This window comes from Meles meles, chromosome 13, assembly GCF_922984935.1.
Source record: "Meles meles chromosome 13, mMelMel3.1 paternal haplotype, whole genome shotgun sequence".
Taxonomy (NCBI): Eukaryota; Metazoa; Chordata; class Mammalia; order Carnivora; family Mustelidae; genus Meles; species Meles meles.
The window spans coordinates 56,301,968-56,323,859 of NC_060078.1; the positions used below are offsets into that span (position 1 = coordinate 56,301,968).

General features: G+C 46.8%; 1 protein-coding gene across 2 annotated transcripts in view; it reads right to left on the reverse strand.

Moving 5' to 3' along the window:
• The window catches only part of PIK3AP1 (phosphoinositide-3-kinase adaptor protein 1), a 113,175-nt gene that overhangs the window by 35,631 nt on the left and 55,652 nt on the right, over window positions 1-21,892 (reverse strand). For both annotated transcript variants that reach the window (XM_046026197.1, XM_046026199.1), the window contains 6 exons: window positions 21,291-21,427; window positions 19,360-19,504; window positions 16,822-16,964; window positions 16,357-16,489; window positions 13,960-14,156; window positions 11,210-11,399 (listed from right to left, as the gene is read on the reverse strand). In XM_046026197.1, coding sequence (XP_045882153.1) covers window positions 11,210-11,399; window positions 13,960-14,156; window positions 16,357-16,489; window positions 16,822-16,964; window positions 19,360-19,504; window positions 21,291-21,427 — 945 coding nt within the window. The remainder of the gene's footprint in view (window positions 1-11,209; window positions 11,400-13,959; window positions 14,157-16,356; window positions 16,490-16,821; window positions 16,965-19,359; window positions 19,505-21,290; window positions 21,428-21,892) is intronic.

A 21,892-nucleotide genomic window follows, 5' to 3' on the forward strand; every position in this document is an offset into this window, starting at 1 on the left:
AGGCCCAGAGGTCTGTTGGTGGTACTGCACCAATGCTGATCTGGCTTTAGTAATTACACTGCGGTTATACAAGAGCTAGTATCTGGGAAACCTGGATGAAAGGGATACAGGAACATTGGCATTTCTGCAATTTCTAAGTCTAAAAATAGTTAAAAATAAAAAGGGTTTCTTTAAAAAAAAAAAGGAGAAAAAAGAGGAGGGGAGGAGATTTGAAAAGCAGAGGAGGAAATGCAATGGGAAAACTAAAGAGGCACAGCCCCCAGGGATGACCTACATTGACCCTTTCCTGTCCACCTATGGACTATGTCACCTTCCAGTGACACCTGTGAGCCATTCACATTGGGTACTGTCACCCAGGTGGAGCTAAACGGTCCACCTGTGACAGATCTTTTTCCTTTGTAATCACGCCTTAACTGGACCTGATAAATATCAGTCCTGTGACCTTAGTAGAGTCATTTCTTCTCCTCACGCTGGAAGGGTGAGGAGAAGCATGGACACTAGGGTCAAAATGCAAGGTTCCAATTTTGATTCTTCCACTCCTGGACAGAGGTCTAAGACATCCACCAGTCTGACACCAAGCAGACTTCTTAGATCCCTCTGTTGGTTCAGGCTCCCAAGATGACCAGGGGCCATGCTGGCACCAGTCTGCTCAGGAAGACGCAGGATGCAGGCCAGTAGGACAGCGCCAGGCAGCATTCCTCCTCGAGGGCAGTCGCCAGTCCAGGAGTGCCTGGGCGAGGAGATCCGGGGCAGGCAGGTAGAGGGGCCACCCTGGTGAAAAGCCTCCCAGGCCACAGGAGCAACATTACTCATGGCCACTCCCCAGGCAGCCTTCCAGGGTCTCCACGAGCAGGACAGAGTCACCGCTCTCAGGGAAGCCCAAAGTATGCCATCCCTTCCAGGTCCTCATAGTGCACATATAGCTCCTCCCAGTTCCAGATGCAATTTACCAACCAATTAGGGGTCATTTTTATCATAAGCAATGTTGCCTAGAAACATAGTTGACATTTGACTCTTATCACGTTTCCAGGGTAACAGAGCTGGAAAGTCAACCGAAGGTCAAATTCTCGAGCAGAAGGGGAAATGATAGCTGTTACATTAACTCTTTGCCCACGATTATCTTGGGTCAAGTTCTTTAAATCCTCTCAGCTTCTCTTTTCCTGTCTGTAAAACGGTGATAAGAGTAGTATGTATCTCATAGGTTTGCCATGAGTATTATGTGAGAAGCTGGCCAAATGCTTAGCACAGTGCCTAGCCTAGAGAAAAGTGCTAAATATGGCTATTACTACTACTGCTATTACTGTTGTCTTTATTATTAAATTCCATTCCCAGGCTAATGTCCTAAGCAGAGAACAGTTTATGCTCAATTTAGGCTTCTTCTTTTTTATTTTTTTAAAAGATTTATTGCTTTATGTTGTAGGGGAGGGACAGAGGGAGCAGGAAAGAGAGTCTTAAGCAGACTCCCCACTGAGTGCAGAGCCTGATGCAGGGCTCAGTCTCACAACCCTGAGATCACAACCTGAGCCAAAACCAAGAGGTGGATGCTTAACCAACTGTGCCTCCCAGGCACCCCTATATTTATTCTTCACAGTAACTTTGTTTGAAGTCAAATCTCCATCAGAGTAATAAATGCTTATGCGTTAACTCCAATATCTGAATTTCTATACATACTCTCAAATATCGCATGTATTACATTTCCTAGAGAAGAATTACACCTAGTACACCCATAAAACATTTTTCTATTTGAATATACTTAGAGCATAGGGGAAATCTTAAGATAACAAATGCCAGTGTTTTACAATAGATTTATGTGTGGAAATCTGACTCACACACAAGGCTTGCCAGACATTTTCTGGACCCTGGCTCTCGAACACCAAGTCCCAGACAGACAGAGCTGCAGGCCTCTCTCCTCCCTTGCCAAGGCTCTGCCCATGCAGTCCAGGCCTGAGCTGGAGGCCCCGTGCCCATTTATCCTGTGCTTTCCTGAGGCCCATCGTGTTCTTTATTTGTGGGCTCAGCAATGAACACGGAAATTCTAGTAGCTCTCCACTGCCTTCTGGCTCCATCCTATGCTGCCAGGATGGTAGTAGAGGCTGATCTTAAAGCCAGAGGCTAAACCAGAGGATATGAGGTATGGCTGGAAGAATAGGACAGGTGCAGGGAGGAGAAGGAGGGTGGTCTTCAGACATAGGAGAAAGCCTGGGTATCCCCAGTCAAGACCCTGACAAGGGCTGGAGCCAAGGGAATCATCCTCACTTGGGAGACAATCATAAGTCAGAGGAAAGCAGCAACTGAAGCCAGACAACCAACAGAGGTGAGGACACTATTGACTGAGTGACCAAGGTAGGTCGACATCACAGTCAGAGGTGGTGGTTACCTGCATGGACGCTGGTATCCGAGAGAACCGGGCTCAAGGCCCGGCTCTGACTCTTACTAGCTCTGTGTTCTTGGGCAAGATATTTGAGATCACACAGCTGTATATGTCCGTCTGTAAAGTGGGGATGAAGAATGCTGCTACCCACCACATAGGAAAAATGTAGGGGCCGATGGAGACAATGCTTATGAAATATTTAGCAACAATGCGAGGCACTAAATACTAATGGATGCCATTATTATATCGAGGCAGCTAGTGTACTAGTTTTCTGTCATTGCTGTAAAAAATTTACCACAAACACAGTGGCTGAGAACAGCATAAATTTATTACCTTATAGTTCTGTAGTTTGAAAATCTGAAATGGGTCCCACTGGGCTGAAACCAAAGTTTTGAGAAGACTGCCATCTTTTCCAGGAGCTCTAGGGGAGGACCTGCCTCCTGGCCCCTTCCTGCATCCAGAGGCTGCCTCTCTCTACTCCTTGGCACGAGGCTCTCTTCCCCTACCCCCGAGGCCAGCCCTGCCGGGCAGCACACTTAGCTGGACTGAGTCCTTCTCGTGGCACCATCTGTGGTCTGTTTGCTGCTTCCTTCTTCCACTTCTAAGGACCCCTGTGACTCCTGTGAGCCCACCCCCATCATTCAGGACATTCCCTTTATGTCAAGGCCAGCTGAGTAGCAACCTTAACCCCAGCTGCAACTTTCCTTCTCCTCGGCCAGGTCTTCTAGCCCATTCACAGATTCAGGGGCTCTCACTCTGCCTACTACAGATGGAACCAAGGATCAGCACAAATTTCCTGCCCCAAATGAGGCTGCCAAGGGCAATACAACCCAGGGATTAGGGCCACCTCAAGCAAGTCCATCATGGCCACATGTGGACTCAGCAGCCCTGGCCAGACGTAGGCATTGCACACTGCCTCAAATGAAGTTCTCTAAAAATGACTTTTGTTCCGCTTATATTTTAAATAAAATGATTCTTTTGATACTGGATTGAACATAAGTGTCCTTGAGTTAGACCAAGAACAGTAAATACATACATTGGCCTCCATGTCCCTATTCCATACACTCAAGGCAAACACTCAGCAGTCATGGCATTCTTTCTGGTCTCGGGATCCTCAGCCCAGCCCCTCAGGCACTCAGTACCAACAAATAGACACTGGCACATGAAATGATTTTTCAGACACTATTTGTCATATCTGTATTAGGGAGTAAGTCCTAGTAATAATAGACACTACCTTTGTAATAATAAAGAAAGTGTCCAGTTGTTGGGAGTTCGTGAGTACTAAGAGTCTCCAGCTCTAAATGTGACAACCCCATGTGCACATACAAATCAGGCATACAGTGAGGGCCACAGGAGTGGCTGAGATACACCCAAAATTCCACAGGTGAAGACCTGCAAGTGTGCTTCCAGACAAAGGACCTTTTGTAAAGGAATCCTCCATTTCTGGATGCTTGAGGTTTGTACTTCCAATTCCAAGCACTTAACCATCACCACCTGTCCGTTAAAAATAAACTAAAAAACCCAGAAACATGCTGGTCTAAGGAGAAAGGACAAAGTTCTTTCACTTCAGCAGAGACAGAAAGAAAAAGATACACATATAACAAGGAGACGCAGGGGCCAAAGTCCTGGGGAAGAGCCAGAGGCATTGTTACGCTGTACCTCGTTTGGCACAATCAGAAAGGAGTGATGGCAGTCAGAAAGAACCCGTGCCTCGGAAGAAAGGAGCTTGAATAGATGAGAGAAAGCTTAGGCAGGCACTTAATTAAGGAATGAGTCGGGAGCAATAATGAATTTTCAAGGAAGCCCATACGATACTCCTCAGGGGACATAAATCTAGATCATTTAGCTGCAGTGGAAACTCATCCAGATTTTGTGTTTTTAGTTTAATATAAAACCCAATCAGTATCTGCTATATAGTAAAATGTCAGATGCCGAGAGGTCATTCTTCTGGAAAGGCTCTCAAACCCTGAAGGCAGGCTAAGAGAATTATCTTGTCACCCAGTATTTTTATAGCCAAAAAAGAGCCTTAGGGCAAGAATCAGAGTAGGAAAGCATTTGACAAGGAGCTGAAACCTGGCTGGTTCCACCTGCACGCAGAGGGGATAACATGCTTTCGTGGGCGACGTCGGCAAGGCCGTCCACTTCCCCACACCCTGACGGAGAAGTGATGGGAGGGAGAGAGACAGGGAGAGGGAGGGGCAGTCACACATGGGGGAGCGAGAGACAGAGACAGAGACAGACACAGACAGAAGGGAAAGAGCAATCTGAAATGACAGGCTAAGGAGGCATGGGCCACGACGCAGGAGGAGCTGGGGACGAACAGGCTAGGAGAAGCAACAAGTTGGGAGGCAGACGAGTGCCTCCATACAGCACTCCAGGCCAGCCCACAGACCCTCCGCAGGGGCAGGAATCCACCCACAAGCGGAGTTCACTGTGGGGGTACAGGGGGGTTGGGCACCACGACTTGCTAAGTCACACACCCTCCTCCCCTCACTCTCCACGTCCGTAGCTGCCCCCTCAGGCCACCGTCTGGGTTTGCAGTTCTAGATTTAGTGCCGTGGTGTTTTTGTTTCATGCCCAGCTCTCCACTAGAAGGACAGCTCCGGGAGGCAGGGATCGTGCCGGCTTGTTTACTGACTCCCTGTCACCCCACATGGTGGCTGAAACGCAGGAGAGGTTTGAGAAATACTGCTGAATGAATGACCATGCGAAGGGACAAATTAGGAAGGAACCAACACATGACTATGGACAGGGAGTTGTCCGGGCTGCAATCCAGGCAGCGGGAACAGCACGAGCGGTTAAGAGGAGACAGGGAAGGAGAGGGCAGCCTAGAGGAGCGGCTCCCGCCCGAGACGTCACGCGCTGAGGCTGCCTACTGGGTGTCTCGCCACCACCTTTCAGGAAAGTCTTTGTGCTGGAATGTCAGCAAAACCACTCCACCCCACAAAACCCAAGAGGACTTTCTATTTTCCAGCAGTCTCACACATCACTGTGGACGATGCGGGCTTATAACTGAGGTGGGAGCCAGTAACCAGAGAAGCACGTCCAGAACCAGAGTGCGAAGCCATCTGCTTGCCGTGCCCCCCGGGACAGTGTGAACCATGGTTCTCCAGGTCCAGAGGGGAGCAGGGTCGCTGCTGGTGGTGGGGATTTTATCTTATTAGCTTTTAACAGTCAGTCCCACGTGCCTTCACCAAGCGCCTACATCCCCGACACAGTTCTCGCACACAGGGAGGAAGAGAAGCATCAGAACTCAGCCAGTGCCTTCAGCCTCCCTGCGCCCCACTGGGTTGGGGTCAGCCTTCATTTCTATTTAGCATCTGCATACGCTTACCCCTAATAAAGAGATTTATTTCTTATATAGTAAAGTTAGGAAGCTGATGGTTTAAATCTGTCTTGAACAAAAAAATCTCCAGAGAACAGGGAGTGAAGTTAAAGGTCTGGTAGCAAAGACCAGGAGCTACCACCTGGTGGCAGCATAGCTAAACTAAAGACAGCGAGTGTCAAGGGTGTGTGTGTGTGGGTGTGCGAGCATGTGTATGCATGTGCGTATGCCCCCGCAAGTTCAAGGGAAGGAGAGCCTGGAGCGGAACCATAAAATCTCAGGGTCAGAAGCCAACAGCACGCCCCCGCCCCGCTTCATTCAACAAGGGCCGTTTCCCTCCCAATCTTCCTACTTAGTGCTTGTGGGGACCTCATTCCTACCCCTTTTCCAAAACTCAAGGCAGAAAAGAGGCAGATTTGTCCTGACACCACTGGGTGACCTCCAAAGAAGCAGTAAAGAGCTCGCCTGAAACCTGCCCTCCGTAATGCTCGTCCTGGGAACAAATGCGTGAATGAACATAGCCTACACTCCTTACTACATTTACTTTCAGCCTCTAGGGTTCAATGGTAAGGAAGGTGGGACACCCAATCAACATGGCTCTTGGGACATTTAGAAAGAGCTCCTGTCTAAGTGTCCCTCCCAGGGCTGGAAAATGCAGATCTCAGGAGGGCAGGCCAGGAGAGTCCTCTGTCCCTCCCGGGCGGCAGACAGATTTGTCCCCGGGAATGTGCAGACCCAAATTCTTTTTTTTGTTTGTTTGTTTTTTCTTTTATTTATTTATTTTTTAAATTTATTTATTTATTTTCAGTGTAACAGTACTCATTGTTTTTGCACCACACCCAGTGCTCCATGCAATACGTGCCCTCCCTATTACCCTCCACCTGGTTCCCCAACCTTCCACCCCCCACCCCTTCAAAACCCTCAGGTTGTTTTTCAGAGTCCATAGTCTCTCATCAGACCCAGATTCTTGACCCAGTTCTCCCTCAGTGGGACTGGCACAAGCTACTGCATTTTGGAGCCTTAGTTTTCTTCCCTGTGAAATAGAGCTAATTCTATCCACCAAGCCCGAGGATGCTTGGACAAAATAACAGATGAGATGAAAGCAGTCTGCTTACTGGAAAGTGCTGGCAGATGTTGCAAGCTATTACTGTGCCCGGTGGTGTTACAAATACGTGTCTGAGATTAATCAGTTTGTCCTGCATTTTAATGAACTAGACTGCCTTCTCTCCTGGAGGGTCACTGGTAATAAAAGGAATGGTTCCTCCCCAGGTCCAAGTTGCTGCTCCTCCTGGGCCAATAGGTAAGTGGTCCTTACCAAGATTAAACGATAGAGAGAGAAACACAAACCGAATCAGGTCTAGCATTAGAAAATTCAGAGTTTATATGATCTGGCAAATGAAAAATTCAGTGAGCTTCTTTTCCCCAGCCACAAAGCAGCCAAATTCTATAGCCTGCCTATTGGTGGCCTCCTTCTAGCTCCAGGGCAAGCAGAACCCCCGATCCCCTGTAACTTTACATGTCACCAACAGCCACAAACCAGGCTTGCTCCCCAGTCCCCCACTGCCCTGGGGAGAGCTGGAGAGGTTCACTGCCCTTGCTGTGGCTGCCTTTAGCAAAACCCACAGCTTCCATGGGGTTGGAGCGTGTAGGGGGATAACAGGTGTTAAGCCTCTGTGTCAACACGAAACAGGTAGTGAAGTGGGACATTCTTTAACCTTTCAATTGCCCCACAGTAAGGACACAAGGCAGAAATGTTGATACAGTCTTGGGCCTCCCAAGTAGGTACCAACTGTCCTTCAAATGTTCTTTTGTGAATGGGTCTCTGGTCCAGATTGGAAAGTATATTGGCCCTTCTCATCACCCCAACACCTAGAAGTGGCAAGCAGCTAAAACACAGGAGATGCTCCAGAAATGCTTCTTGGAGAGACAGACAGAAGTCAAGTGCCGAGACCACCCCTGGCCACTTGGTAAGCTGACCTCAGGGCCGGGGCTGTGGTGGCTAGATGACTTCTTCAGAAGAAACCAGGACTAACACTTATGGCATTTGATGGAGACTTCTGACCAAGAATAAAGAATATGGCCCTAGAGACAGGGATCTGAGCTCAAAGGTGAGCCTGTCACTTATCCCCAAGAGACCCTGGGACTGTTGTTCAATCTCTCTGTGCCGCAGTTTTCTCATTTGTAAAGTGCGGGTTCATCAAAGCATTCTTATGTGGCTTAAAGGATTCAGTGAGCTAGAGGATGTGGATGGGGGAATGATGCCCTCTCTCCTCACCACCTCCCCCCGACCCCACCAGGTTGTGGCTCATCCAGGAAGAGCTTCTACCAGCACATCCAGTCCTCCCCATCAGGTGCAGGAAGGGAGACTCTACCGAGCTTTCCCGCATTCTCCCCGCTCTCCAAGAGGCAGCCAGTTGAACTAGCAAGCACCTTGCAACGACTGGACCACAGCTTCCAGGTGCTGGGGCTGCCATGTCAAGGGCCCTGCTGGTGTCAGGGTCTGCCTCTGGCTCCTGACCTGCCCACACCCCTCCACTCCAAGGCAACTTCTTGGCACCTGCTCTTCTGTTCATGGGTGGGAAAACCAAGCCCACCCCTGCCCCGTGCACCTAGAGCCCCTCCATCTTCTTCTCAGCTGAAAGCTGATACTTGATCCAGACTATTCCAGAAAGCCCTGTCAATAAAGCTGATACACTGATGGGTATTTGTCTCACCTTTCTTGAATCTGTTGAATAGCCCAGAGGGAAGGAGGCCTAAGTTTTAGGCAGTGTTTCAGAGTGCTTAGTATTTCACAGCAAATGGTAGTGACATATAAAGAAGGTTCTCTGAGGACCCATGGCAAGTCCTCCGGCTCCAACACTGTGCATTGAAGTCCAACATTATTTAGACCAGTGGTTCTCAAGGGCAGTAGCACTGCCCTCTAGGGGAGGCTTGGAAAATCTAAGAAGGGGTTTTAGGTTGTCACCACGATGGAGGGATAGCTCAGAAGTTCCCCTTATCCTTCGGGGGGCTACATGCCAAGCCCCCCCAGCAGATGCCTGAAACCATGGATACTACCAAGCCCAACACACGCTATATTTTTTCCTATACACACATACTTATGATAAAGTTCCTAATTTATAATTAGGTACAGTAGGAGATGAATAATAACTAAGAATAAAATAGAACAGCTCTAACAATATGCTGCAACAAAAGTTATATGGAAAAAAAAGGTTATATGAACCTAGTTTCTGTCTCAAAATATTTTACTGTACTTACCCTTCTTGTGATGACAGAAGATGATAAAACGCTTACATATGAGATAAATGACGTAGTGGTTGTGACATACCATTAAGTTAGCACTGACCTTCCGAAGATAGGTCAGAGGGAGGATCCTTGGCTTGTGGGCCAGCTGTCCACGGGAAGGTGAGACCTTAGCTAAGGGGAGACTGCGTACCGGCATTTAGCAGAAGCAGGAGAGACGCAGACGCTCTGCCCATGGACAGCACTGTGCTAGACTATGAAGTGTTTTGTGCCCCTTGTGACTTTTAAGGATTTCCCTAGCCATACATATAGGTTAAAAAAAACTGCTTATGATATACATTTACATGTATACATGCATTTGTACAGATATGTACAAAGGTACATATGCATATATATTTCTTAATTTAATATCAGTAGGTACAAAGAAAAATATGGACAAATATCTCCAACAAACCGTTAGGAGTGCTACAGTAGTTGGTTTTGGGTGGAGTCATATAGACTTTTAATAACTGTTACAACATTCCTCTTTTGTTTCAAGTTTTTATAAGAATGTATTACTTTTACAATTGGAAAAAACAAGTTAACCCCCAAATGGGCAAAATTTGTTAAAACAATTTACAAGTAAAATCCTGTCCTAAAGATGTGACATTTTAGCAAATCAAAACCACAATGAGATACCACCTCACACCAGTCAGAATAGCTAAAAGTAATAAGTCAGGAAACGACAGATGCTGGTGAGGATGTGGAGAAAGGGGAATCCTCCTACACTGTTGGTAGGAATGCAAGATGGTGCAACCACTCTGGAAAACAGCATGGAGGTTCCTCAAAAAGTTGAAAATAGAGCTACCCTAAAACCCAGCAATTGTACTACTGGGTATTTACCCTAAAGATACAAATGTAGTGATCCGAAGGGGCACATGCACCTGAATATTTACAGCAGCAATGTCCACAATAGCCAAACTATGGAAAGAACCTAGATGTCCATCCACAGATGAATGGATAAAGAAGATGTAGTACATATATACAATGGAATACTATGCAGCCATCAAAAGAAATGAAATCTTGCCATTTGCAATGACATGGATGGTACTAGAGGGTATTATGCTTAGCAAAATAAGTCAGTCAGAGAAAGACAACTATCATATGATCTCCTGATATGAGGAAGTGGAGATGCAATGTGGGAGGTTTGGGGGGGTAGGAAAAGAATAAATGAAACAAGATGGGATCAGGAGGGAGACAAACCATAAGAGACTCTTAACCTCACAAAACAAACTGAGGGTTGCTGGGGGAGAGGGGAGTAGGGAGAGGGTGGTTGGGAAGAGTATGTGCCATGATGAGTGCTGTGAAGTGTGTAAACCTGGCGATTCACAGACCTGTACCCCTGGGGCTAATAATACATTATATGTTTATTAAAAAAATTTAAAAATTATTTTAAAAAAAGATGTGACATTTTAGAAATTAGTTTACTATATATGAATCTATTAGAGCTAGGTAATCAAAAAAAAAATCTGGTTATAAATTTCTGTGCCTAGAAACTAAACTGCTTCACATATAAGAACACCTTGTATTTCTGCATGGTTTTAGAATGCATAGAATTTTCTAGGAATTCAATTAGTATGAAAATGGAGAGTGCAAAGAATCACTTACTATTTAAGAAAACCCAGGCACGGGTGCCAACGTTGCCGGAGGTACACAAGTCGTGGATATAACAGACTCACGTCGGTCGCTCAGCATTTGATGCCGTAACGTTGGCAATGATTCTGGGTGTGGGTGCCTGCAGCTGACCATTTCATGGTGTCCTCTTGCGGAGGCACACTGAGCCCTCCCTCTCCTTTAACTTATAATTCAATCAGGGTGCATATTTGATTTCTAAATTTTCAAGCATAGGTAGGTTAGATTATCTATGAATGGCACATCAGGGTACCAAAGAGAACATCACGCAATGTTCGCCACAGAAAAGGGCCCATTGGGACTGACAGGGCTAAGAGCCACGGACTTCGCCCCTCAGATCCCAAGTTAATGCCTCCATCGACTCTGACCCCCAGGCCCCTGCCTGCACTCTCCCGTCGCTCAGCAGGCACAGCAAAGGAAGTTTGGAGAAGGGGTGTGCTTATCGCAGCCCATGATGACAGCCCTAACTTTGTGCAAAACAGGATCTTCGTCTGTCTGGGGCGGAGCGGGGGTAAGCAGGGACTTCCCCCCCTACCATCCACGAGAAGGAAGAAAGCCGTGGCTCAGCAGAAGGATAGAGGCTAGGCTGTGCTACTTACAGAGGTCTTCGGTGGCAGCGGGCACAAAGGCAGCCATGGACTCGTAGAGCTCTTCGTCACAGCCAGGATTGAGGGAGCATTTCATGAGCAGGTCTGTGGAGAGGTGGGCCATGGACTCGTACACGGAATCAGCCTCCTCCCCTTGCATCAGTTCCTCTTTGATGTGACTCTTCAGCATGTCCACAGTTTCCTGAAAGAGAAGACGGGACTCACAGGCACCCGGAGACACTTTGGCCTTCTGGGAAGAGGGAGGCCTTCAGTGCACTTGGGACCGGCAAAGAGGAAAGGTTCACACAGGTCAGCGTTCAGCTGTCCCACCAGCCTGCAAGCTCCTGGAGGCCAGGCTCCAAGTCTGTTTGTCTTGTGTGCTTTGTTTTAATCTTTGTGTCTTCTCCCAATGCTAAGCACAGAGTCATGACCACAAGAGACAGGCATTAAACGTCCGAGGAGCTGAGGGTACAAATTAAAGGCTTCCTCAAGACCACCTACTAAGGGTCAGGTACGATGGCAGGTGTTGGCCTGTACGTCACCTCATGACATTCTTTCCACAGCTGCCTGAGAAAATTGCAATATTCCCTAGTTCACACATAAGAAAACCACAGCTCAGAAAAAACTAGCACCTTACCTAAGGGCGTGCAGTCCTGCCTTCTGACCTTTCTACTACACCCTGGTTCCTCCAAAGGAAACCAATGATCTCCAAGGTGGTAACCCTTACTGACCAACAACACAGATATCCAAATGAAATGGTGGCTGCTAAGATGTTCTTGCCCTGATACGTAGTGAGATGGCCCTCAGAAGCTCACTCCCTAGTCCCTGTTCCTTCCAGCAGGCTGCTGCCAAGTGCTTGGTTTCATACACAGTGTGTCCAGAGGACAGACAGCCTTAGCTGAAAGGCCCTGCAGTCAGACAGACTGCCCCGTCCTTCTGCCTCCCTGTGCTGGCAAAGACAGAAAGCTGGCTTCTCTGAAACTCTGTACAACTTTTCCTGGTAAGAAATTTTGGTGTTTCACAACCTTATTTCAGCATCAACCCACAAAAATCCTCATTTTCATCACACCACCTCAAGGGAGCTCATCTGCTGTTGACACAACGTGCTGGTTTCCTGATGTGACTGAAGGACTGGCCCAGGTGCCGGCTGTGAGGTGTTGGGAGACTCAAGGTCTGGCATTTGGTTTCAATGTGGTGGAAAGAGGAAACGAGACAGTCCTTAGAGGTCATGAAAACATGCAGGGACCTTTTGGTAGCAATGCTGAAGATGCACTGGCTGAAGGTGATTATGGCTAGAGAGCAAAGAAGGTATGAGAAATGGAAACCCGATTAATTTCGGTGCAAACTGAAAAGGCATCATTCCACTTCCTTGCTACGTAGAATAAAAGAACAATCCCTAGAACTGGCATCAAACTAGGTTCCCGTCCCATCCCCACCCTTGCTAGAGTGCAACCTGGGCACAATTATTCTGCCTTCCTAACCCCCTCTCCTTGTTTGTTAAAGACAGACAACAATACTGTCAACTTCCAAGGACTGGGGTGAGCATTAAGTGAAACATGGCATTTGCCAGTCAAACAGATTTGATAACTAGGAGTCATGACTGTGAACACAGTATGTCCCCAATAAAAACTACCGGCGTGGAAATGATGCACTGCATTTTTATACGTTTGTGACTTCAAAGTAAAGCAGAGTAAATACTCCTGGACAGTGAGTACTTTTTAGCTTCAATTATGTCAATGGTGCCCAAAACAACACTCAGGCTATTCTACTTGTTCAACACACTTACTCACCCCCAAACTGTGGGGAGCCCCCCTCCATGCCTTAGCGAGTCGCTGCCTTGCAGACTGTGAAATAACAGCACGGAATTAAGTTTCTGGGGAGGTGTAGGCTCACTCCTTTATGGAGATAGAGAACAAGACTAGATTGTCTTTATGGTTCCTTTGAGGTCTCAGCCCCATGCAAGAGATCGAGAGTCCCCAGTGGGACTCGTGAAGATGAAGGAAAACCAGAAAAGGGGAGAGTCAGGAAGGACGGGGGTCTCCAAGACAAGAGAAGCGATACTGGGGCATCGAGCAAAGACTAGACACTGGATGAGATCACACTCAAAGATGTTCCCAGAAGTCAATGATCAAGGAGGATCTGGAGGTCCAAAACCAGGTGAGCTAAGAAACAGGGCATATCTCTCTTGGGATCAGCAGAGGCTCAGAAAGAGAGAAAGGCCATTAGCACAACAGGGGACCTCCCAGTTGGCCTCCGGGAAGCCTCAAGTGCAGAGCTTCATTGTGGTCTCTGCTGAGAACCAATCCTAACAGTTCACCTGGCCCTGACAGTGGCAAGGCAGCTGGGAGCACCCCACCAAAGTGCCTTGGGGATGGGGTGGGGCTGGGGAAGAGGGATCTGCATCCACCTGCAGCAGATTCAGTCTTTAAATGTCTCTGTAAATCTCTCTGGGTGGACATCAGTGCTTTACATACATTATTTCCTTTTATCCTGAAAACCACCCTATAAGCAGAACTAGCATTACCTTCCTTCTGCACTTTAGGAAACTAAAAGAGAGAGGGTACATGATATGTCCAAAGTCACATGGCCGACAAAGGTTGGCGCAGGAATGTGGACCCAGGTCCATGGGACTCCAGGGAGCATCTCTTAAGCCCAACGAACTGGCCCTGCCAGAGAAGAGGCACGTATCTCTACTGAACAGGTAAGCCCTAGGACCACAGAGTGCATTTCCATTCCTGGGGCCTTTCCCACCTTGACCTTACCACATACTCATCGATGAACTGCCGCAGGTCCCTGAAGCCGTGTTTCTCAGCAATGGTGTTGGGATAGTGGCCGTGCTTGTTGGCTACACTGTATGCCTGTAGGGCTCCCGGGCAGGTGAGCAACAAGGCAGTGAGGTTCTTCAGCCCATATTTCGCAGCAAAATGCAACAAGGTGGGCAACTCTTCATCCCTCTGATCTGAAAATTGTTCAGGAAGACAATGGACAAATAAGAATGAAAGCATGGGCACCCTTGTTCATGGAGACAAAGCTGGCAAGCCTACCAGGGCATCCAGCAGGCACTCAATCATTACTTCTGGGCTGATTGACCTAATATCTGACAGTTTCCTTTGAGGCACAGCTGAAGATTCTGCCCTTGGATGATGGAAGAAATGATATCTTAATTAATTAGCAAATCTAATAATTAATAATCTACCTTCTTTCTCTAAAAGGATCAAAGAATCCTGAAAAATAATACTAATTCAAAATATGCTGATTTTCTAAAAGCTTAAGTAGCAGCCACAAAGTACAACAGGAATGATGTCTTGACCTTCTCTGCAAATGTCACAGCATTTTAACACAATTGCTTTGTGCTGATTTAAAAAAATTAAGTCCATCTTCTTAGCTCTTATTCCAAATTTCATAAAGCATGCCGAGTCATCCTAGGTATGTTAATTAGCCTTTCCGTGGCCCTTAGTTTTGAACTAGAAGATATTTCCAAACTATTTCAAAAGGGCTGGGAGGATTAGTAAGACGGTGGTATTCAGTGAGTTCTTTGTTTAGGACAGGTTTTGAGTGTTGGTATTAACACACCTGAACTGCAGGATGTCCGTGAACCCTCTGATTCAGGGGAAACAAAGTGACTCCTTCGGGTCACTGGGTCCTTGTGACCTCCTCCGCCTACTAATATCTGGATTTAGCAAGCTAAACTCTACCAAGAAAATAGACGTGTTTGCATTGTGGAGTTTGGGACAAATCATTCTTTTGTTTTCATAAAAGTTGATCTCTTTTTTTTTTTTAAGATTTTATTTATTTATTTGACACACAGAGAAAGATCACAAGTAGGCAGAGAGGCAGGCAGAGAGAGAGGAGGAAGCTCGAGCAGAGAGCCCAACGCCGGACTCTATCCCAGGACCCAGAGATCATGACCCGAGCCGAAGGCAGAGGCTTTAACCCACTGAGCCACCCAGGTGCCCTAAAAGTTGATTTCTAAACCCAACAGTGATAGATAAACAGACAGATATATACTGCTATGTACACACACAAGCGCACGCACGTGTGCGCGCACACACACACATGCAGATTTTTCTTAGTAAAACAAACCCAGCTTCCTATTCATCAGGATATGATCCTTGGGATGAAGGTCTGAACATGTCCCTGGGACCCCACATTGGCAGGCTATAAATACTCTTCCTGAGCCCCAAGTTTAAGAACAGAGAATATCAACACTGCAGGAAGTAACGCAAGAACATTCCACAGTAGAAAAATGGGGAGAGGCAACAAGAGAATGACCCCAGGAGAAGGACCTGAGGGTAATATAAGCCCATTCTTATGGCTCTCTTGGCTAGGGAAGAATGGGACATGGGGCAGGATGGAGCAACCAGGCTCCATCACGTAATGTGAAGAAGAGCAATATCCACAGAAGCGCCCTACCAGGCATCCTGTCAGCCCACCAGGCACCATCCCCCACAGGAGCCATTATCCAGCATATCACTGCGCACAGGAGACTGCTCCTCCCTCACTGAACAAATGTTTGTTTCGAGCCTACAATTAGCCACCCAGGCACTGCCTCAGCCCTCACGGAGCTGACAGCCTGCAGAGAAGACAGACATAGCTGAGGAGAACTAACACAGAGGACACCCGACATGTTGAGGAGCCCACAGCACGTAGACAAAACCCACCGAAGGTTCAGAGAAGTATTCCTGAGGAAGTGCTACCTAGGCGACTGTTCGGAAATGAAGAGATGTTAGCCAGGTGCACAGCAACCAAGGAGGACAGGAAGAAACTGAATTCCCATGAGTCCAGGCAGCAAGAGGCAGGGCAGAATTCTCATGAGGTGAAAGAAGTTCGACTTTCTGTAGAGCAGAGCCCAGGGACAGCGTAGAGATGAGGGCAGAAATGCAGCCGGAACCTCTTGGGAAGGGCTTGCAAACATGCTAAGGAGTTTGGACTTTATCTAGAAGGCAAATAGGAACCACAAAGGGTTTTTAGCAAGGGGCTGAAGTATTCAGATCTACAATTTAGAAGACGCTCTAGCTTGTCAGTGAAGGAACTATTCTCAAAGGATGAGCTGCCGAGTGGGAACCAAAAGGGTCCAAGCACAGGGGCACTGGAGGCTGAAACCCACAAACTAGAATCACCCCGCAGCTGGTTTCCTGAGGCCTGAATTTCTGACTTACTTGTCATCATATCTTCTTCTTCCAGTTGGTTAATTCCAAAGAGGTGCAGTCCACTCGCAGGGATGTTGTTCTTCAGAGACTCAGTGAGCAGTTTATCAAGGGTCTCCGTGTTGTAGGGCACAATTTTAAAGGCCTGAACACAAAAGTGAGGAAGGTCAGATTTTTTTTTTTTAAAGATTTTATTTATTTATTTGACAGACAGAGATCACAAGTAGGCAGAGAGGCAGGCATAGAGGAGGAAGCAGGCTCCCTGCCGAGCAGAGAGCCCGATGCGGGGCTCAATCCCAGGACCCTGGTATTATGACCTGAGCCGAAGGCAGAGGCTTTAACCCACTGAGCCACTCAGGTGCCCCAGAAGGTCAGATTTTAAATCCAGCCATCTTCCATCCAGCAGATTCAAAGCCAAAGAACCATGAGCAGAAACTACATGCCCAGAAAATGCAGGTTTCCTTTCCACATCCTTACCTGACACATGAACTCCACGGGATTTGCTGCATTGGACAATAAATTCCCAATCTCTTCCATGTCAGTATAATAGCTGATCACAGTTTCACATACCACTAAATCCCCGGAATAGATCTTCAAGGAAACATTCCCAGAGGAGAGGCCTAAAGAGAAGAAAAAAAACATAAACAAAAAACAAAGAACCACTAATGTGCCTAGGAAGAACAATGGCCAGGGGAAACTATCCGTGGATTCACCTTAATGGTAAAGAAATTACCTGGGGGCTGGAAGAAAGATTTGGGAGGTAGGTGCGGGATAGAGAAGTGAGGGGAAGGGTAGAAGTAGGAAGTGAGGAGACTGGCACCTGAGAGGCCCAGAGTCAGAGGAACTGTCCCCATTGGTTTGGTAATTTCATTTTTGGAATATTTTCATCTGTTTTGGTTGCTACAGTAGGCCCAGGACCATGACAAACAAGAAAAATTGAGTTTAAAACACCTTCTGCAAAGGTCAGCAGTGGCCACAAGGTGGGAAAAGATCCTGACCGGCGGAACTCAGTGCTTCCATAGCCCTGGACTGGGAGAATTGATTCACTGGCTCTGTTGCTGTCAAGACTCTGTGCTCTTTAGCTCTTCTCCACCACAGGAAGGGGTTTTGAGGGGGAAAGAAAAATTAAAAATACACCAACCACAAAGATTCGATTCACAAAAGAGGAAATGCAACAAGTAGAGAACATGGGAAAAGTAGCCTCATTAGTAATCAAAGAAATGCAAATTAAAACATGGGCTTCTTTCAAAAGACATCCAATTAGCCAAGATATTTAAAATAATGCCTAGGGTTGGCCATGACACAGCAAACTTGATAGATCGGAGTAGCATTTCCGAAAGCAAGGAAGCCCTGTTTTCCAGGATCCTTCAAAATGTACTACGTTTCAGGGGTTCCCTCTTGAGGAAATACTCCTCAATGAATGTAAGCATAAAGATGTTTGATATATCAGAATTTAAAACAGGAAGAAGGCAATAAGAAATCAGAAATGACATAAATACATAACAATGAAGAAGTGAAAAATTAAAAGATGATACTTCTTTTCAAGGGAGTATAATGAAGCTTTAAACAAGATGACTTATAAGATACAAGTTCAACACAAGGAACTGGTTTTATAAATTATGATACATCTGTACAATGGATTAGTTTGGAACCATGAAGCATTATGTTGTAAAAGAATATTTATTAATGTGAGCAAATACTCATAGGTATCTTCCAGGTAACAAAAGTGGCCTATGAGACTATACGAAACTATGTACATAGATGCAGAATAATGACAGAAATCACTGATTTCCTTTGGGGCATAAAGGCAATTTTCTATTTATTTTCCTTTACCATGCATTTACTTACTTTACCATGCCTTTACTGCATTTACTTATTTTCCTTTACTTTGGCTGCATTCTTTTTTTTATTTTTATTTTTTTAATTTACTTGACAGACAGAGATCACAAGTAGGCAGAGAGGCAGTCAGAGAGAGAGAGGGAAGCAGGCTCCCGCCCAAGCAGAGAGCCCGATGCGGGTCTTGATCCCAGGACTCTGAGATCATGACCCGAGCCGAAGGAAGAGGTTTTAACCACTGAGCCACCCAGGTACCCCTGCATTCTTTAACTTTTCAGTATGGTGCTAATAAGTTTTATGATAGAAAAAATATATTATAAAATGGAAAGTTACAAGGTCCATGTAACAGCAAGGGGCAAGGAGCGCCTGGGAGGCTCAGTGGGTTGGGCCTCTGCCTTCGGCTCAGATCATGGTCTCAGGTCATGGTCTCAGGGTCCTGGGATCGAGCCCCACATCAGGAATCTCTGCTCAGCAGGGAGCCTGCTTCCCCTTCATCCTCTGCCTGCCTCTCTGCCTACTTGTGATCTCTCTCTCTGTGTTAAATAAATAAATAAAATCTTTAGGGAAAAAAAAAAACAGCAAGGGGCAAAAGGATGCTGAGAGAATAAATATTGTAAACAACTCTGTTTTTAAAATTGAGAAAAAAGGCCAAAAGACAGGGTAGTAGTCTGATGACTTTTTTTCTATTTTTCTCTAATTTCAAAAAAAAATTTTTTTAAGATTTTATTTATTTGAAAGAGAGAGTGAGTGAGAGACAGTGCACAAGTCAGGCTAAGGGACAGAGGTAAAGGGAGAAGCAGAGCAGACTCTCCTGCTGAACAGGGAGCTGACGTGGGGCTCGATCCCAGGACCCTGGGATCATGACCTGAGCTGAAGGCAGACGCTTAACCAACTGAGTCACCCGGGTGGCCCTCAAAAAATTTTAATATGTTAACTTCTTTTTTTTTTTAATATGTTAACTTCTTAAAGATAAAAATTTTACAATATCCATTTTCCCCCATCGCACATGCATGTTTCTGCGACTTCCTTTTCCTTTAAATAGAACATGACAACAAAATCTTAATCTTGGCTGTCACTTTTCTCAGCTGCTGAATAAAGACAGGACAAGAGAAAGAAAGCAAGAGTGGGCCTCTTCCTGAACAGGATGCCTAATTTCCGGAAGTAGACAGGGCTACTTACTGGGAGCCTTCACAGAAACGGTATATTCATTCTCCAGCTTGGCTTCCACCCGGATGGAGGGAGAATCCTCAGGAGAAAATTCTGCTTCTGTTGTCACCCTCTCATCCAACTTACATCTCACGATGGCGTAGACAGTGGTTTCCACCTGGAACAGGAGGCCAGTCAGTGTCCCCGCCCCCTCCTTGGTGCCCTGTCAGGGTGCTGGGCAGAGGGTCTCCCAGCTCCCCAGTCCCCAGTGCTAGCAGGGAGGGGTCTGCAGTCCAGCTCTGGGCCCGACCGCCATGGGTTCCACAGGGACAAGTTACAAAGACCACAAGTGAACATTTATCAAGCTTTACAGCAGTTTTATGTCTGTTGGACCTAATGTAATAATTTAAAATCCGATGGCTTGTACCTCTTTTTATTTCATTTTTATAGCATTTCTCTTTTATGGCATTTTTAAAAGCACTGGTGCATGGCAGAATTGGGAATTTTGTAGAACGAAATAAAAGGAGTCTTCACCAATAGTCTGAGAAGCACTATTCGGACATGAGCCTGACTACTCACTCCATGGGAAGCCAGCAGGCTGACAGCCTTAGAAGCGGTTTGAAATGCAGAATCCCAGGCCCCTCCTGGACCCACTGAACCATCAAAGTCTGAATTTTACCAAGACCCCTGGGTGACACATGGACCTTACGATGTGACAGGCGTCAGCCTGGAGGGCCCTTCCTGGGGTCTGCTTCTTATACTCTTCTTGAATGGGCACAAATACCTTACTGGAGGGCTGATTTCCCCAGGCATGGAACAACCTGAATTCTATTTCATCTCGCTCGCTCGATGATCTCTTGCCAGGCCAGCCACATACAATGATCCTGTCTTACTGTGCAATCTAAACCCAGCATGTTTATGAGCTCAATCTAGCCATAGTCTGCAAAGCAGACATCTGTAATCCCCATGGAGATTGCTTGTCCAACACCCCATGGCCTCAGGCTTCATGGAAGACACTCACAGGTGCAAGGAAGCTAGTTCTTCCCATTGCCAAGGCTCCCACACCCTCTTGTCTCAAGGACACCACAGTGGCAAAGTTAGCAAAGGGCTTGTAGCCACAGGAAAGCATTCTGCTGCTCTGAACTAATAATATCACACATTTTCATCAAGAAACGAAAGATAATGAAAAACTACCAGTTCTATGGTAGAATTCACATGACAGTGGCCCATCACATTCAAGTCACCTGTTAACATAAGTCCCATCCTGAAAATGTTAGTCACATTACACTCTGGCTTTTATCTTAGCCCTTTTAGCAAGCAATACTGGCACGTTGCAGCCAGCAAACTTCAAGGCATTCACTTGGGGAATGGGAGTGGTCAGTTGATGGAGAAGCAAGCTTTCAAAATGCCCTCCTTCTCTTTCCTCCCAGCCCTAGGCTGGCAGGAACAGACCCAGGCCTCTCCCTCCAGGGTTGGCATAAGTGTCTGGTAAGCTGCCACACGTCTATATTTCTGATCTATGAACTTAAAGTCTTAGAGGGGTAACACACACTTTCCTGAGCTCACCTCTCTCTTACTTAAAGGAGTGAGGTGTGCTCAAGGGCCCAGGTACTGGGAATCCCAGGGCAGCTAATCTACAAAAGAATCCCTGAGGGGAGGGGCGCCTGGGTGGCTCAGTGGGTTAAGCCACTATCTTCCGCTCAGGTCATGGTCTCAGGGTCCTGGGATCGAGTCCCGCATCAGGCTCTCTGCTCAGCAGGGAGCCTGCTTCCCCTCCCCCCCCTCTGCCTGCCTCTCTGTCTACTTGTGATCTCTCTCTGTCAAATAAATAAATAAAATCTTTAAAAAAAAAAAAAAAAGAATCCCTGAGGGGAGGCTAAGATTACACTCCCTTTACTGCAACAGAAGCAACCACTGAAAAGGCTGTGCACTGCCACAGATCCACCAGCCCTGGGAGCGCCTACCCCACAGCGAATACGGTCCGGCTGCACCACCATCAGGTTCCCAGGTGAAGTCTGCTGTAGCAGGTTCTGCTGCTTGGAGTAGGAAGGGACCTTCTCGTCCTCAGTCTCGGTGTCGGTGACTGAATCACAGCCAGAATCTACAGAACAAAGGACATCACTGAATGGGAACACGAAGAAGGAGAACTGATGGGCATGATCCACCCCGTGAAAGCCCCAAATATTACCAAATAGGAAATGGCTCTGAATGTCAAATAAATACAAGCTGGAGGGAGTGACTCAGGAAACCGTGAAAGACAACCTACTGGGAAAAAGTCAATTACCCGTTAGGGCACAAGGGTAGGGTGACAGCAAGAAGAAGACTTTGGAGAAGGCCAGAAAGTCTGAAACAGGATGTTGCCCAAGGCTGGCAAGTCTAGTTTCAACCAGTAGGTTTCTGGAGGCTTTACCTCCAGGCTTCCTGAACTGCTGGCTTTGGTGGCTGTGAGGGAAGAAGGCCCCTTCTCCTCAGGTGGGGTCAAGCATGGGTTGTCCACTTAAAGGTCATCTTTTTGAACATCAAGCAAAACCTGTGCTGTCCAGGAAGCCATTATTCCTTGGGGTCA